This window comes from Pyricularia pennisetigena, chromosome 1, assembly GCF_004337985.1.
Source record: "Pyricularia pennisetigena strain Br36 chromosome 1, whole genome shotgun sequence".
NCBI lineage: Eukaryota > Fungi > Ascomycota > Sordariomycetes > Magnaporthales > Pyriculariaceae > Pyricularia > Pyricularia pennisetigena.
Genome location: NC_043740.1, coordinates 3,652,966 through 3,670,337, shown reverse-complemented (window position 1 = coordinate 3,670,337; position 17,372 = coordinate 3,652,966). Strand labels below are relative to the sequence as shown.

Below are 17,372 nucleotides of genomic sequence, written 5' to 3'. Positions count from 1 at the left end.
CAATAGGTTCCGAGGAGAGTTTGTCAAAACAGGGAATGTGCTATTGAGGGATGAAGCCTCGTATCGGCTGAGAGGACAAGTCAGTGGCGATCTAGTCGGTATTTTGTACATCGAAAAATTCTCACCACTGTAAACTGTCTTCAATAACACATCAAGTAGCAAAGTACCAGAGTAGACTTGGAAGACTAGTGCTGAGCCTGTGGCTATTGTTTTATGATTGCCTATGAGAGTGAACTCGTGCCGCTTCACTTGGTATAGTGTTTTGCAACAAGACCCAAGGAGAGCCGATGAAGGAGTGCTTCTCGGCCAAGGAGGCTTGTTGATGTTAAAAACCTCAATGTAGAGACTTAATCGGAGCTTCCGAAGCCGATACGGATATGCCTGTTGCTGAGCTTCCTCAGGTGATTTCTTTTCAAGGGAGTGATAAGAGGCACGATGCCAGCAAGTAGGCGATGGTCGTTGATAGCGGGAAAAGCAGATTTGCCTTTCCAGATCTATCTCCTTTGTTCCCTATCGACAAGGCAGTGCTGAGAAGGTACTCGGTGTTGTCGGTCTATAGTAAGGGCTGTTCGTACCGTCAGGAACCTGTTCTCGAGCTCAGATTCTTCATGTCTAATCTGAGACGATTGTTGAAGCTGCGCTAACCTTTTTTCACGTCTCGCCAGACTCGAAGACTCGTCTTGAACCACTGAAGCTGGCGATGTTGTATTCTTGGGTTATGCGCTTCAGAAACCCTGAGTAAGGAAAAGTGAAAAGATGTAGGTTCTTTCTGGGTGGAGATGGTCTCCGCGCTGACTTGACCAGAAAGATGTAGATAAGGCTGGGAGGGTCTTCCAGGAACTGGATGAAACGAGGAAACTTGGTAGAAAATGGAAACACCCCGATAAAATCCGGAGAGAAGTGAGTGAACGAATGGCGAAGAAGAGTCGCCAATGTTGTGATCGGAATGAAAAAGGTAAACGATTGGAGATTGGTGGATGGTATATACCGCCCGAAGATAAGCCTCAGCTACGGCTGGGTTGGGAGAGAGTTGCCTGTTGAAGCTTGGAGGATCAAGACGATGCTCGAAGAGGGAGTGGGACAAAAGGAATGGGTTTTGGCTAGCACCACTTGAAGTGATGGAAAAACTGGCCCTGGTTTTCCTCAGGTAGGGAAGCTGAGCGTGTATCTATTAACTGTGACGCAAACTCACATGTGAGCTTAGGCAGCATCAGAACTTGGAGTTAGATTACGCTGCCTCGGAAAGAAGGATGACGGAGTGCCAGTGGCAAAAGATGGTAGAATCACTTTGGGGTTTGGAACGTTTCTTTGGAAAGCGACAGTGGGAGAGGGGGTAAGCCTGAACAGGAAGCAGGACTAATGCGGGCTGCAAGGGCGCTGGCAGGAGTCCACCGTCCAGGGAAGGTACAACGTAACGGAGAACTGGCAATTTTCTTACTAGCACAAAAACGAGTCTTAAGCCTGACATCTCTCAGTGCATGTTCCTGGGGTAACCTGTCTGCCTTATTCTCTCGTTTCTAGAGACAGATCCACAAGCTAGCAGCAGTACATCACTTACACTCGCCCCTGAATGCCTCATATAGAGAAACTGTGCACTCTCCAGTATTGTCATACCTTGCCACATATCAGATCAACAGTCTCAGTTAAAGCTTGCCTCAACGGGCGTTTCTTAATGAAAAGAAAGTGTCGAGGGTGCCCGAGAACCTTTTTTTTTTTTTTTTTTTTTTTTTTGGTAGATGCTTACTATTTTATGAAGCATAGTATATGGGCTCATAGACATCCTATAGGGGTAAGATGCTTGGTTTCACGGCAACCAAGTGTTATAATGAGCCCTCCATGCTCATGAAAACGGTTTGTAAATATAAAGACGGTTCCTGGTCATTTCTTCCGTAGTGTACGGCTTAGTGCTGCTCCCAGCTTGTATCAGAAGCCCTCAAACAAAGACATGTTCGCCCGCTTTCCAAAGGAGTCTTTTCAGAGTAGCAAACTTCAAGACCACAAGAACACGCAAGCTATTAATCCACCCCCGCACTGTCTATCCTAACGAGCATTGTATCTTGCTCCTAGGCCATGACTGCAAGAGAATATGCGAGAAGAATAAAGAAGAGCAACGGGAAGAGAAACGGAAATTGAGTCGGGGAATAGCATTTGTCATACACCTGGAATAAGAGCATTTAAGCCACATTCCATTATACATTCACTATTAGTCTAAGCCCGCCCTACAATGCGCTGAATGGTAGCTTTTGGCATGCAATACACAGGATCAACGGCCTCCAAGCCGGGCCACTTGAGAAGTGAAAGCCCAGCCAGGCCGAAGCATGTATGGAAGACATCGACCTGATTTCCAGGCCGATCCGACATACCGCCCTTCTCCGTGTCTTGGCATTTGAGGATGAAGGCAGCCAGCTGATCGCGGTCGATCCAGTGCGTCCGTCCAATGGTCTCCAGGCTACTGAGCACCCACCAGCTGTAACATACGTCCTCCTGCTTCTCCGGGCGGCCGTTTAGTCCGCCTCCCGCAATCTGTCTCTCGCTCAGCCAGCGGCCTAGCTTATCTGTATCCACAAGGTCCAGCCTGCCGGCTATCGACAGCGCAGCGACGCAGGTAAAAATCTGGCCCGAGTGTGACTCTGCACCCGGGCGGTTGCCATAGCCCCCATCGAAGTTGGCACAGGCGACAATATGGTCGACGGCCTTGCCCACATCGACCAGCTCAAGCAGCCCCAGCAATGACAGTGCGTTCAGTGCTCCATAAAGAAATCGCGTGTCTTCTTCACCCCACTCATCCCCAGCGAACGTGCCTGTTTGCCGGTTCTGTAGATCTGCAATGACTATAATGCAAGACAAAATATGGATGGCGCGTGAGCACAAAAAGCCCATTTGCTAACTGCTCCAGCACAACATCTCGTATCGCCAGGACGACGCAGACTTACACTTGCCTACCTGCCTCCTGCTCTTTCCTTTCTTGTCCAACTCGTCAAGCGCATCAACCATGGCCAGTATCTGTACAGCACTGACTGTAGAGAGCATATGTGCATCGTGCCCCGGGGCGGCCCCAAAGCCACCGTTGTCGTGCTGGCAAGAAAGCACAAATTCTATGGTCGCATCCCGTGGTAGAGCGTCTGGCTGGCCGAGTAGATGAAGTGCCACGAGACCCCAGTAAACACCATTGAGCCGCAGGTGCTCTGTCAACCAGTACTCATAATCCTCTTTTCTTGTGTCGAGACTTTGGACATACTTGACATGGGCAGCGGTGGCCAGTCGAAGTTCGTCCGGGAGAGAAGAGTCTTGCGTTGCCATTCTGGATGCCGGCACCGCAGCAGGGTGCGGTGGTTAAGACAATTAATGGTATATGAAATTTGTCAATAGCTAACCTCAAAGATGGAGGCTTGAATGCCGTAAGCGACCTTGGCGACTTATGTCAGCAGTCACGCCGCCCCTGGTAGATATCGAGAACCAGAGAAGCCGGACAAGGTCAGGCACAGCATAGGTTTTCCCGGCCTAACGAAGCAAGCTTTCATTAGCTCCACCTTCACTCCAAAGTGCCCCGCTCTACCGCTGCCACTTGGACCATACCAGCAGAAACAATAGTCCGCTTCGCAGGAGGTTATAATCTCGGCAGTCGGCACAAAGGTGATGGACAATACTAGATCGTGATTTTAATTTTGGACTAGGACTAGGAAGGGAGCGTACCGAACAGAGATCGTTCAGGTAAAAGTCCCGACGGCATCCGAGGAATCTAAACTCGACCGATGCCAGTTGAGATGAATTCGGAAAAAACGGGTGAGTAAGTATATATGATGTCAATTATGAACGAAGTTTAGAACCTTACTGTAGCAACAGTATATGGTAAGTTGGCTTCTTTCTTTTCGCAGCCCATGCTCCCGGATGTCTAGATAAATGTCTCTCAATCAAAGGGGTTGGATTTTTGTATACAGGGATATACCAAGTCATGTAATTCGTATACGGTGTCCACAAGGTACGCTCGCTATGCTTACAATGCTACACGTCTAATTCCCTGGTATGTAAACTAGGTGGGTAGGTAGGTAAGTAAGCGCTGCAGATGACCGAAAACAATTTGCAGGTAAGGGTAGAAATCAGATAATGTGTCGTGTTTCAGACGAAAGTAGTTCCTGAATTTGACTTATAATTCTACAGTGCCATGTACAGTAGTAGGAAGCAACCAACGTACTGACTGCAGGGTGCCGGATAAGTTACGTAGTAGAGAGAGAAAAAAAAAACACCATTAATACACCACCACAATTTGATCAAAGGGTTTGAGAAACATCACCATCCTTACATATTACCCCAATGCCCTGATCTTCAATCACGTGCCACCTACCCCATAGTACGGAATTGCTGTATTTGGATCTGCAATCGCTCGCAAACCCCTCATTTTCACCGCTATTGGTTCGATGAGGGACATTTTTTTTTTGATCTATTTATTTCAAACTACGGATATTATCCGGGGCATTTCGATGATCAAAGGCCAGCGACTCCACGATAATGCATTGCGCAGCAGCAAATGGGGCCTTGGTTATGGGGCACACATCTCGCGCATTGAGGTCCATGAAGGGACCATCCATTGAGCGCATCACTTAGAATCCCGATAGCGATCATGGCAGCCATCTATGCCTGGGTAAGCCAGTACCTTATTTAAAACCAGAAATGATCTTGGTCCGACATAACAATTACCCCTCACACAAAGTACGTTGTATATGACTTTCCAGCCCGGAGATAGAAAATGCCTAAGAGACTCTTTTTGGTTGTTTACATTTGACTGTTTGATTTGCTTGTTTATCTTACCAAATGTTTATATTTGGCTTGTTACCGTTTCCATCCGAACAGGTATGAGTGTTTTAGGACGTTGCCAAGATGGAAGGGACTGCACGACACGGACCGCTTCTGTCGTTATCAATCTTTGTCTGCTGAAGATGATTATTTCCGTCGCTCTCTTTTCCTCTTTTCTCATTCTTCATTCGAAGCCCCCAATTCTGCATCTATACAGTAAGCATCCATAGCACAAAAAGTACAAATTGATCCAATCAGGCTACTGGATGCAATGAGACTGGGCGTGCGCAAATCCAAAAAAAGTAATACCCCTGATGTGATGATACATTGCTGCTGGAGCGTACACAATAGGCATGTTTCAGAAAGCACATGGTCTGCAGCGGGCGAGACGTGACCGCAAAGGGGGGGGGGGGGATAAGTGGAAACCTGATCAAGCGTCAAAAGAAGAGGGCGGGCCGGGTCGATGTTGCGACTCGGCAGTATTTTGCGATGATGAGGGCACATCCTGGCCATGGACGCGGTCCAGCCCATTCAATTTGCTCCGAGCGTCTATTTTCTCTTCTTTCTTTCTTTCTTTCTTTTTTTTTTCTCCTTTGGGTTGTCCTGTATCATGCCTTCTGCAGATCGGACCGTGGAGCATCCACTGTTAAATGTTAAATTGTGGTTGATAACAGACCGTGATATCCACCGTCGGGCAGGAATGAATTACGAGGTAGTGTGTAAAAGGACAAAGAATCGATCTATCTGTGTGTGATCCTCTGCCTAGATATCACTTCCGAGCAAGACGTACGTACGTACCTTTTTTCTTGTTTTTCTCCCTAGACCCGAACTAGACTATTTAAAGATAGACTTGCCCTCGTGATCATCTGGACTAGTAAACCCAATCCCTTCAAGCTCGCCGTTTTGTCCTTGACACCCATGCTCATTCAGATTGTCCGCCTGTAATGCCTCGTTTGGCGGCGACCTGGCTGGATAATTGTTACTCTGCTCGCCGTCGCGCATCCAATTGAGCGGGGCTGGCCTGCAGGTATGGTTGTAAAGTACAAAGCAATAGTGAATCGTCATGGTGGTACCGTAGCATTTAAGAGCGCCGCACGTACTCTTGCGTCGTGTTGGGCTGTCTTTCCGATTTATTGCATCCGTACCTGATGGACAGCCGGGCGGGCACACAATTCCAAAGCCACCGCCATTCTTTGAGGGTATCGGCCGCCTAGTGAGGTACCAATCATTAGCTGCCCGCGACAAGTTAAGCTCTGCACTACTTTTTACATCCTACAATACGAATTGCCTTGTTCCTGTTGAAAATTTGTACGAAAGGAAGAAAAAAAAACGTGTGTGCGTGTGCGTGCATTCCATATTTTTAGTTACCAATTCGGCTCTCTCGACGAGCAGCGACAACTTTTGCGCACCCAAGCCTAGCACGAAATCCATACAAACTGGGTGAGGTGGTTAGGTGGTTAGAATTGCCGCTCATCCTTTCCACTACAAATCTGCCCTGAGCGCGGTAATTGAAATCTGGCGCACCATTGATCTCGCTGCTAGCAAAATCCCAGGAGAAGCTTGGGGCGGCGCTTATTCCAATCAGCACGGTGCTGTACAGCGTACATGAAGAACAGGTCTGCCTACACTGTCCTGTCAGCAAAAAGGCACCGTAATCCCAGGCATCCGAAGCTGGCGGCTTGCATTGCATGCCCATCCCTCAGGCTGATCTGATCCTAACACGGCACGATACGACGGGCCACAAAGTATCCATCAATACACGTCGCCAACTCTTTTCTGTTTGTTGCCCACTGTTCTGCGCAGAACAAGCCACACCGAGTATTCGTTACGAACTTGCAACGACCCGACCCACCAGCAACCGGAAAACCAGCAACCCAATTGAGCAGCCGGCCAGCCAGCCAGCCAAGAAGGCAGGCAGGCAATTCACCCCTTCAAAATAGTGCCCGCTGGACTAGACCGTACCAAGAAAGTCCATACGCAGGACCTGAGCCCGACCCTGTCAAGTCTGGTCCGTAAGGCGAAGGAACTCCCGCACTCCCCCTCCTCCCGTCACCCCCAACCCAAAACCAGCCTTGCCTTTGGCCCAAGCAAACGTGCCCCCAAATACCGTCGCAGCCCAACCTGCCTATTTTTACGCAGCCAAAAGCCCCGACACCCCGAGACACTGGGGCCTGCGTAAGATCAGACTGGCCTGGCCTCCTCTCGTGCGGCAGCGTACGAATCAGGACGAAGGCCTGTCGGGGAGGGACGGGCCCTCAACTCCAAAGGCCACGATGGGACGCAAACCTGCACCTCAGCCGCTGACGCTTCCTGAGTCCAACCCTGTCGCTTCCTCGACCAGCAATGACCAACAGCAACGCATAGCTCCCGCTGAAACGCTGCAAGTCAACTTGTCACCCGCAGACTCACGCTCACCACGTTCGCCCAAATCACCTCGATCGCCGTTCAGATTCCACAACAAGAAATCGCCGTCCTCCGCCACGTCGCCCTCCGCTACACAAGCGCAGTATCTGCAACATCAGCATCAAGACCAGCAACTACAGTCCTGGCGACCCTCCGACGAGCACCCATATCCTCCCATATCTTCCGCTTTGGAACAGGTGCCTTCTCAGAACCCTACCGAGAAACGAGCCGACGCTGGCGACTTGCACAATTCGCAAGATAACGGTCGAAATAACGCAACCACCAACAAGGCGTCACGGCACCAGCACAAGTCGTCGCAGCAATCACTGCGCTCCCAGCAGCAGCAGAGCCAGCACCAGCGGCACGGCGACGACAAGTCGTCCAAGTCGGGCTTCTTCTTTAATTTTGGCAAGTCCGGGAAATCGACCGATAGGCTTCCCTCCCATCACAAGTCCGAGTCCCGGGCCGACACAATGTCGAGGGGCTCTGATAACTCTACTGTCACCAAGCAGAACTCAAAGCAATCAGGTAAGACCCTGATCTTGGAACATGAATTCGATTGTGGACGTCGCGCATTGCCCCGTCCCTCGACTGACCCTCTTTTCAAACCAGAAACTACTCCAGCGGATGGTAGTAGTGCGATACACAGAACAGACAATTCATTGCCTTCCAAGTCTAGCATATCTCTGGCTTCCTCGGTCGACAACGAGTCTAGCTCCGGGAAGAAGGGAAAACCGAAGCCTTTCGCCCTACTCGGTCGCTCAAGGTCACAGAGAGAAAGGGACAGGGAAGGTCAGCTCAGCCCCAAAGATAAGGAAAAGGAGCCACCCGCATCTGCGAAACAGCCGGAAATCGAAAAGCCCGAGAGGGCATATACGGCGGGAGGACAACATCCGTTGCGAACCGCTCCTGGGCAGCCCGATCGCAGCTTCCGGGACATGATGTCTTCTTCCAGTCGAAACCAGTCAGCGGAAAGGAGTGACAGGAGCCGGACAAGAGATGCGCACGGCCGCGACAAGGAGAACCAGAACCACCGGGACAACCACCGGGATAATCATTCCAAGGTGCAATCCTCCACCAGTCACAACCAAAACACCTCGGGTTCGGCATTTTTTAGTGGTCTGAAGAGCTCCGGTAGCAAGGCCGCAGATATGATCAGCAAGGGTCTCTTTGGTAAGGGTGGAAGGAGTGGCAGCACTACCGAGAAGGAGCCGGTGGTGGACGACGAACACTACCAGTTGAAAGTCCTGAACCTGCCCCTCCGTGACCAGGTCCGCCGCACACGCATTTCCAAGAGACTCGAGGACTCCCGTGACAAGACCGAATTCTGGATGCCGGCGTTTCCGTGGCGTGCAATCGATTATCTTAATTACAAGGGAACGGAGGTTGAAGGCCTGTACCGTGTGCCAGGGAGTGGTCCGCAAATAAAGAAGTGGCAACGCAAATTCGACGAAGGTATGTATAAAGCTGTTCGTTCCAAGCGCGCTGGCTAGGCTCTTGTTAAATTGGAAAAACCAAGCTGACCGTCATCCCTGTACAAGAATATGACGTTGATCTTTTTGCTCAAGATGATCTTTACGATATCAACATCATTGGCTCTATGCTCAAGGCCTGGCTCCGACAGCTACCGGATGAGCTCTTCCCCAAGCAAGCTCAAGAACGGATAGCGAGGGAGTGTGCCGGTTCAGAAACGGTACCTCAGATGCTGATAGACGAGCTGTCCAACCTGTCACCCTTCAATTATTATCTCCTCTTTGCCATCACATGCCACCTCAGCCTATTGCTGGCCCATTCGGACAAGAACAAGATGGACTTCCGCAATCTCTGCATTTGCTTCCAACCATGCATGAAGATTGATGCGTTTTGCTTCAAGTTCTTGGTCTGCGACTGGCGGGATTGTTGGAAAGGCTGCAAGGACGAGGCAAGGTACATCGAAGAAGAGTACATGCTGTTTGACCAACCGCCACCACGGGGCCTTTCAGAACAGAGGAGACGCCTTGAGGAGAGCCCCATGGAGAACAGGACCGTTTCTTCATCGGAAACCGCCTCGCAATCCAATCGAGTCGAGAAACAGCAGTCACAACAACAAAAGCAACAGCCAAAGCAACAGCCAAAGCAGCAAGCAAAGGAACAGGCCCCGCGGCCACGCAAGAAGACTCCTCAAGAGACCGACGATGCGTCAGACTCGACCATATCGACAACCCTGACAATAGACAGCAAACAAGAGACGCCTCCCAGGCAGCAAGGAGACAATATGCGGCCTCTATCACCGATAAAGCCGCTGTCGCCGCTGGGCTTCTAGTACTGTTGCTAGTGTCAACCTGCGTTTCAAAGAGAGCTCAGTCTACTCATCTTAGATCTGGGTACGAGAGAATTGGGTTCCAATGATGCTTTCCTGCTTTCCTTGCATCTCGAAAGCTGCAGTGGATTAGACTCTTGGCACGAATGTAGAAGGCCTTGCCCTGCTACTACTGATGTGGACTTCTCTCAACAATCATAGCTCCAATCTGATGGCACCATCCTCGCGACTTGGTGGAAATCTTTCACGGCGCTATTTCTTTGCATTATCGGACTGATGGTTTTGGAGAGTAGGAGTGGTGCACTGCTATCTTTACGTTGTGATTAAAAGCTGTTTTCCCTTCTTCCCCTTCCCAGCATTTCGTTCCATATCTTTTGTTTATACCCCTTCGGCATCTGTAGTTCTCTATCCTCATTATCGGCTTTCGGACGCATGAAGCACAAGGCGCGGAACTTTTGTGTCTTTCCTAATTTTGTTTGAGTCGCTTTCGACCTTGTTTACTTCTAACGTGTTCTTTTTTTCTTCTTTTTTCTCTCTTGCAATTTGAATTGATGCTGCCTTGGAGGTTTGAATACTGGGAGAAACGGGGAAATGATTATATACGCACTACATCTGCGCCACTATGTGGACATCCCTCTGAAACGCTGGAAATTTCGGAAAATGCAGCAGCTATCACTGTCGAATATGCAACCAAGCCCCACTGTGTGGTCACTGTTCATTGTTGCGTCAAGTGTACACCGTGAATCCCTGGTTACCGAAGGCCAGCTGACGGGTCACATAGCTGTGCCTGTTATGGACACCGACAATTACATAGAGATCATATTTTGTTTTGCAGGCAATCAGTAGACATGGGCACGATATCGAGTGGCAAGGACACTGATGGGGGGTCATAAGAATTTGCCATGGCAGAAGTGAAAACGGCACAGAAAACCACCCAAGATATCCACAAGATTTCCTAACAAAAGCCAAACTCCAGACACCTGTATGGCCGCTTGAAAAAGGCCGTTTTTTTCCCAACCAAAAGAAACACATATGTGCACAGCGCAGAGATTGTCGAGCCCCGCCACTCTCTCATCACTTCCTGGCCGCCTCCCGCTCGTTCTTGCGCATCTTCCTCTCGTTCCTCTTCTGGCGCTCGACCCTTTCCCTTCTCGACTGTCCCCTGAGGGTCTCGCCCTCCTTGAGCTTAGCCTCCTTTGCCGGGTCGACCTCGACGAGCCAGTCCTTCTCGAGCTGCTTGTTGGCGCCCTTGTAGCCCCACTTGCGTTCCCACTCGCCTTTCTCCTCGTTGTACTGGATATTGCGGCGCTGCTCCCTCGTCTTGGGCTTGATGCCCTTCTTGGCGGCGAACCGCTCCCACTTGGTTGGCTCCTTGGCGGCCGGCACGGGCTTCTCGCGAGGCAGGGCCGTCTGCTGCGCGGGCAGCGACAGCAGCACGCCCGAGGGGGTGGACTGGATCGGGCACGTCGTCAGGAGCTGGTTGATGAGCGCCTGCGCGCCATCCCGGGCCAGGCTCGACAGCGAGCCCTCAAGATCCGTTTTGTCGAGCTCTACTGGATTCGGGTCATTGGCAAGAAGCAGAGCTGTGGTGTCAAAGATCAGCATAAGCCTTCGTTTAGGTAGATGTTGTAGCCGACAGAGCAGGAGAGCTTAAGCGCGTCTGCGGCTACCGGAAGGAAAGGAGCGAATGGCTTACCGAGATCGAATGAGTAGGGCGTAGGCTTGTTGACTGCGACGGGCAGTTTTACCTGAGGTTTTGCCGAAGACATGATTGAGCGTTAGTTGCAGAGGTTATTTATTGGCCCTCAGCCTTCCGAATACGTAATTAAAGGTAAGGAAAGGTGAGTTAGATAACAACGGTATATTAGTATGTGATCCCCGCACCAGAGGCGGCGCGCGATGCCTCCTAAGAATGCAGCTACCTTGGGGGAACTTTTTAGGCGGTATTCAGCGGCAGTAACAAATGTGGGCCTTTGACGCCGAGACTGTGGGCCAAACCGGCGAATTCGAAGCTGCTGATTGGACCTGTCGCCAACCTCGACGGGAAGCTTGCCGAACCCCTGCCAGCTCCCCAAAAGCATTCGACCATGAATTTCTTCAGGTGCGAAACCTTGGTGCAGCGAAGAAAGGCGAAAGGGAGAATTGGATAAACCAATCGACATCGACACGACAACAAAACAAAACGACGACGGCACGTCACCAGTCGAAGCTGGCCTTCTTCCTCCTCCTGCCCACCGACTGACTGACCATGGTCACGCCAAACTGCTGGAGGTGCCTCTTGCGGCCTTCCATGGCCGTCCTCAAGGCCGCCCCCCGTCGCGTGGCCACGCCAGGCATCCTCACCACCATGCCGGGCGCCATGACGGCGTCGGCAGCCTTCTCGGTCAGCGCAGCTGTTGCTGCTTCGGGTCCGAGTCCGGCCGCTCCAAAGCAGAGAAAGGGCAACGCGAGCCGCAAGAAGAAGACGTACAAGCCGACTGGCAAGTCGCCGCTGCCGGGCGAGAGAAAGGCCTTCCGCAAGCGCATCCAGCTTAGCAACAACAACGCCCTGCGCGTCGAGGGCCTCCAGACGTTGACCAGGCAGGTCATTGGCGACAGGAAGAGCATCGGCTCGGTCTGCGCCCTCCCAGAGCCCATCGTGGACCAGCTGAGGGCGGTAGAGGCCTTCAAGCACACCCAGACGTGGGGCCTGTTCCACGCGCCGCACACGCTCATCAGGACAGAGACGGTTGAGCTCGCCGAGAGGATACAAAATGCTGCAGTGAAGAAGGAAAACCTTCGCTTGATCATCTCTGGTGACAAGGTCGTGGGCAAGAGTACATTGTTGCTGCAGGCTATGACCACCGCCTTTCTCAATGACTGGATTGTCATCAACTTCCCTGAAGGTTCGTCAACGTCGAACGGGACTGTTCATAAGGGCAGACAATGAACCTTTGCTAGCATACATGGGATATATATATATATATATATATATATATATATATATATATCATGCCCATGACGATAAACTTGCGGGTTGGAGATTTTGAAGACTGACATACCTTTTGCACCGATTTAGCCCAAGAACTTACCACAGCCTGCACAGAGTACGCCCCGCTACCCGGCACAACACCCCAGCAGTACATGCAACCAGTTTACGCGTACAACATTCTGCAGCAGATGCGCAAGGCTAGCGGCCACATCCTACAGACGATGACGGTGCTGAACAAGCACCAGGACCTCTCCCTGGAGATCATCACGCACGCTTCTTCCCTCCTGGACCTTATCGACTCCTGTAAGGAGACCGAAACCGCTTGGCCCGTGCTGCAGGCCCTCTGGACCGAGCTGCAAACCCCGTCCAAGGACCGCCGCCCCGTTATGGTAGCGCTCGACGGCCTCGCCCACATCATGCGCACGAGTGACTACCGCTCCCCTGCCTTTGAGCTGATCCACTCGCACGACCTGACCCTCGTTCGCTGGTTCGTCGACGGACTGTCCAACGGCAACGGCTTCAAGGGCTTCCCTGCTGGTGGCGCCTTCATCGCCGCCGAGACCAAGGGCAACAACCCCAAGTCCTTTAGCGTCGAGCTCGCCATTGCCCAGCGCGAGGCCATTCAACGCGGCGAGGAGCCGCCCGCCAGGGACCCTTACTGCCGCCACTACGACGCACGCGTTGACGAGGCTCTCAAGGACGTGCCCGTCCTGCGCCTCGGCGGCATGTCCAGGCTCGAGACGCGCTCGCTGATGGAGTACTGGGCCGCCAGCGGCCTGCTGAGGGATGCCGTTGACGAGAAAAAGGTCACCGACGTGTGGTCAATCGGCGGCAACGGCAACGTAGGCGAGATGGAGCGTGCTGCATTGATGAGCATGAAGATGTAAACATGGGAAGCAAAGTGTGTACCATATTGTTTTATGCATTTGCTAGTTATTTTTTCTCTCTATGTACAATGTACAGGGTGTACATAATATTGTAATCATATAGAGATGTGAAGAATAAATTCTTGAAGAGTACCAAATATAGAGGAGGTTGGATGTCTGCATGAGTATCAAAATCGATTCAGTGACTTTTCGCCTTTGCTCTGGTAAAACTGTTCGCATTCGTCATCAGGCAAGTATATATGGTACAGAAGTCATCTTGCTCTCTGTAATATTCTAAACCAGGTACCTTGTACATGTCTTGCACACACTCGCACACACTCGCACACACACAACACACACACACACACACACATATATATATATATATATATATATATATATATATATATATATCTTATTTGATATGGTTTGTGTATTCCAGGCGTGCGTAAAACATCAGAATGGTTCTGAATCGGTTTTCAATTTAGTGTCAGAAAAGTCCCACGCTTGTCATGATTCTCTTGCATTATCACTACCTGCTTTCCTCTGCTTTCTCCGACAAAGTGCAGCAAAAAAACACCATGCAAAAGGAATAATTATTCAAGTTTGACACCACAACTCCATGACACATATTAAACCCAGCATTTTGAAAAACAAAACGGCAAAAAGGTGCGCAAACAAGAAAAAGAAGAAGAGACACGGACTACGAAAGGGGTATGAAACAATCTAACGCGCGCGTGTATTTCCTCATTCATCACCTTCTTCCCCATTGTTGGCCGTGATGAAAACGAGGCGAGTGCCGCTTCCAGCAGTTTGCCAGACCTGTCGAACGTTCTTGTTAGTACAAAGCCGAAGCAGGCTAGGGAAGAGAGATAGACTGGGGAGAAAAAAAAAAAAAAAAAAACTTACATCAAGCTCGGTGTACTCATCCAACGCAGCGGTCCACTGGTCCTCAGTGAAGCCCTTGGCCAAAACACGTTCTCTTACCTGGCGCATGCTCAGCTCGATGCCCAGCTCATCGTCGTCCTCGCCATCATCCGCACGACACGCTCCTTGGTCAGCAAGGGCCTTGACAAGGTTATAAATCCTGCTGCTGGCATTCAGTCCACGACGCGACGGCGTCGCACTGGCGTCCAGACTTGCCTTGCTGGCCTCAACGAGCCGCAGAGCCTCGTCGACGTCGTCCTGGCTGACAAGACTGGCGAAGCGCAGGCGGGCAAGGGCCTGAGCAAGACGCACAACACCAAGTAGCGTACGGGGAGTCGTGTGCGTGAACTGCTTGCCCTGTTTCTCAGCGCGGCGCTGTGAGTCGCGCATGCGCACATAAGTCTTGATCAGGTACTCTGACACGGCCGTGGGCACGGTAGGGCGGTAGGTCCGGGCCTCGGCTACGTAGCTGCGCATCTCATGAGGGGTAAAAATAACGCCGCCGTCGCCGCCGGCCGTCAGGTCTGGATGCCGGCTGTTCATATGCACGTAGGCGACGTGCTTCGCAAGCTGGGCGTCGGTATCACGGGTTGGAGTATCCAACAGGAGGAAGAGGATATCGAAACGGGAAAGAAGGGCTGCGGGGAGGTTGATATTCTCGACCGGAGATATGCGCGGGTTGTATCGGCCATAGACAGGGTTAGCGGCAGCGAGAATCGAGGTACGGGCGTTGAGGCTGGTGGAGATGCCGGCTTTGCTGATGCTGATTGTTTGTTGTTCCATGACTTCGTGGATGGCGGTTCGGTCGTTCTCGTCCATCTTGTCGAACTCATCGATGCAGCAGATGCCGTTGTCAGCCAGGACCAGAGCGCCACCTTCCAGCACCATCTCGTCCGTGACGGGATCACGCATGACAGCGGCGGTCAGACCGACACCACTGCTACCACGACCAGAAGTGTAGACACCACGAGGGGCCACTTTGGAGATGTATTTAAGCAGCTGAGATTTGGCCACACCGGGATCACCCATCAGACAAATGTTGATGTCACCACGAATCTTCATACCATCACCCATGTGCTTGCTCACACCACCGACCAACAGCAACAAAAGTGCCTTCTTGACGTCCAGGTGACCGAAGATTTCGGGCGCAATAGATTTGGCCAGATACTCATAGATGTGTCCCGAGACCCTAAACTGGTCGATTTTACGCACTAACCGCGGATCGATAGTCATTTCGGCATACGCCTTCTTGTGCTGCACAATGTGGTGCGCCTCAAGGTAGGTATCAGTCAGGAGACCGGCTTTCATGGCCTTGAAGCCAGTATAGGGGGTGGGCAGAAATATGCCCGAGATATCGGCAACATCGCCTGGGTTGACCTTGCGAACCAGTGAGCCGTAGCAGAGAACAGTAAGAGTCCTTGGGATCTGGCCGATGGGAACCTGCTCGGCAAGCTCCTGCACCTTGACCTCCTGAAAGGGGAGAAACTTGGATGCCCTGGATGAAGGATGGAGTTGGCCCTTGCTCTGGTTGTCCTTGCAGTCTTGCGAGGGGCAGACAGTCAAGGGAGCGTATGCCTTGTCGTTTACGGGCTGGAAGATCTCGCAGCCACAACGGTCACAAGTGTAGGCGCTGACCTGTGCGATGGGCTTGACGTCTGATACCCTGGTGACGATACCGCTGATGGTAATAAGATGTCCGAGATGATCGCCACGCACCTGCCGCACAGCAAGGGCTTTTCGGGGATTCTCGGCTGTCGAAGATCGCGGCTTGAAAACAAGGGTGTAGCGGCGGACGAGTTCGGCAGGGAATTTGTCGTTTAGCAAAGAATTGTCGTTTTGCGATTCGGCGGCTTCAGCAACAGCGCGGTTGCGCTCTGCTCTGCGTGCCATGAGCACGTCAAGAACATCGTCCTTGAAGCTGACCTCGCTGCTCGGTTCCGGCATCAATTTATCGATAGCCCTGGAGACGATCTCAACGTAGTGTTTGGTGTTCTTCTCAACTGATTCAACCAGGCGCAAACCCTCATCAACATCTGCCTCGAACTGCAAAAGGAGGTCAGTATTGATACAGACGCGAGACAATGCCCCTTAAAAAAAGCATAAGTGCTGGAATTGCAAATCCATACCGAGGCCAGATCGTCTAGGTCGATGACAACTTCGTCAACCTTCCTGTCTGCCAGCTCCTGCAAAAGCTCTCGATACTTGTGACGCGGGCCCTTTTGCCGGGCTTTCTCCTGCTGTCTGCGCTGCGCCGACTCGTCATCCTCGTCCATGAAATCATAGTCGTCGCTCAAGTCGTCATCGTCAATTGCAATGTCGCCCAACCCTTGGGTAATGGTCTGCTCTGGCGAAGTTTTGAAATCCTGAATAAAGTTTTCGAACCCAGCTAAGAAATGTTAGCTGCAGCCGCTGTTTACTTCCAAAAGCAGATATTTGTTTATAGCTTCTTCCCGCCAATGCATTTGGGGGACCAAACATACTCTGTTGCGCCGAGTAGCTCACCGGAGCCGCATATTGGAGAAGCAACGCCATTCTTGCAAGAGGATATGCGTCTCCTGCGGCGGTGATTTTGATTGTAGTTCTTGCCGGTTGGAAGTATCAAAATAGCATCAGACGAACCCGACGTCTGTCCAAAGGCCTGTTGCGAATTGCTCGTTGCGCCAGTGATTGCTTCAAAAGTGGGTGACCTCAAAAGTGGGATGCGACGGGGCTTTTTGGTGGTTTGCGCCTGAACGTACGCTGCCAAGAGGAGGCATGAAAGACGCGTTCAGGGTCGAATTTAGGCGCGTTTTCGCGTTTTCCATCACCCCGCCGACCAGCAGCCTGTCAGTGGATCGGGTTCAATCGATAAGCTCAGATGGCAACGGGTTGCAAAGCTTGGACCAGGGGCAACGGGCGAAAGCATCAGCCCCCACCAAGCTGAACGCACTACGGACACCCCCCATGTGGTGTGCAATGAATGGTTAGACCAATTCAAATCTCAATGCCTCGGCATGAAGCAAAGCCATCGCAAAGCCGAAGCATCGGACGGGGCAAGACAGGGGGAGGCCTGCGCGTCATCTCTATAATGCACCAAATGTAAATGAGCCTACCTAGCTATATGCGCCGTGCCTTA

The 17,372-nt window shown here is 51.5% G+C and overlaps 5 protein-coding genes across 5 annotated transcripts; 2 read left to right on the top strand and 3 right to left on the bottom strand.

The window, feature by feature from the left end:
• Nucleotides 1–2,208: 2,208 nt before the first annotated feature.
• On the bottom strand, nucleotides 2,209–3,300 carry PpBr36_07643 (uncharacterized protein; the record flags this gene model as incomplete). The annotated part of the gene is made up of 2 exons (XM_029894778.1): nucleotides 2,209–2,831; nucleotides 2,934–3,300. The coding sequence occupies 2 exons, from the start codon at nucleotides 3,298–3,300 to the stop codon at nucleotides 2,209–2,211; spliced, it is 990 nt and encodes a 329-aa protein (XP_029748051.1).
• A 2,520-nt stretch (nucleotides 3,301–5,820) lies between these two features.
• Nucleotides 5,821–9,496, top strand: PpBr36_07642 (uncharacterized protein; the record flags this gene model as incomplete). Its single annotated transcript, XM_029894777.1, has 6 exons — nucleotides 5,821–5,932; nucleotides 6,156–6,231; nucleotides 6,253–6,392; nucleotides 6,931–7,722; nucleotides 7,807–8,649; nucleotides 8,736–9,496. The coding sequence occupies 6 exons, from the start codon at nucleotides 5,821–5,823 to the stop codon at nucleotides 9,494–9,496; spliced, it is 2,724 nt and encodes a 907-aa protein (XP_029748052.1).
• Nucleotides 9,497–10,567: 1,071 nt separating this feature from the next.
• PpBr36_07641 (uncharacterized protein) lies at nucleotides 10,568–11,262 on the bottom strand (the record flags this gene model as incomplete). Its single annotated transcript, XM_029894776.1, has 2 exons — nucleotides 10,568–11,076; nucleotides 11,190–11,262. 2 exons carry the CDS (start codon nucleotides 11,260–11,262, stop codon nucleotides 10,568–10,570), a joined length of 582 nt encoding a protein of 193 aa, XP_029748049.1.
• A 479-nt stretch (nucleotides 11,263–11,741) lies between these two features.
• Nucleotides 11,742–13,351, top strand: PpBr36_07640 (uncharacterized protein; the record flags this gene model as incomplete). Its single annotated transcript, XM_029894775.1, has 2 exons — nucleotides 11,742–12,378; nucleotides 12,552–13,351. 2 exons carry the CDS (start codon nucleotides 11,742–11,744, stop codon nucleotides 13,349–13,351), a joined length of 1,437 nt encoding a protein of 478 aa, XP_029748717.1.
• Nucleotides 13,352–14,077: 726 nt separating this feature from the next.
• On the bottom strand, nucleotides 14,078–16,789 carry PpBr36_07639 (uncharacterized protein; the record flags this gene model as incomplete). Its single annotated transcript, XM_029894774.1, has 4 exons — nucleotides 14,078–14,152; nucleotides 14,240–16,300; nucleotides 16,384–16,643; nucleotides 16,738–16,789. The coding sequence occupies 4 exons, from the start codon at nucleotides 16,787–16,789 to the stop codon at nucleotides 14,078–14,080; spliced, it is 2,448 nt and encodes an 815-aa protein (XP_029748483.1).
• Nucleotides 16,790–17,372: the final 583 nt, after the last annotated feature.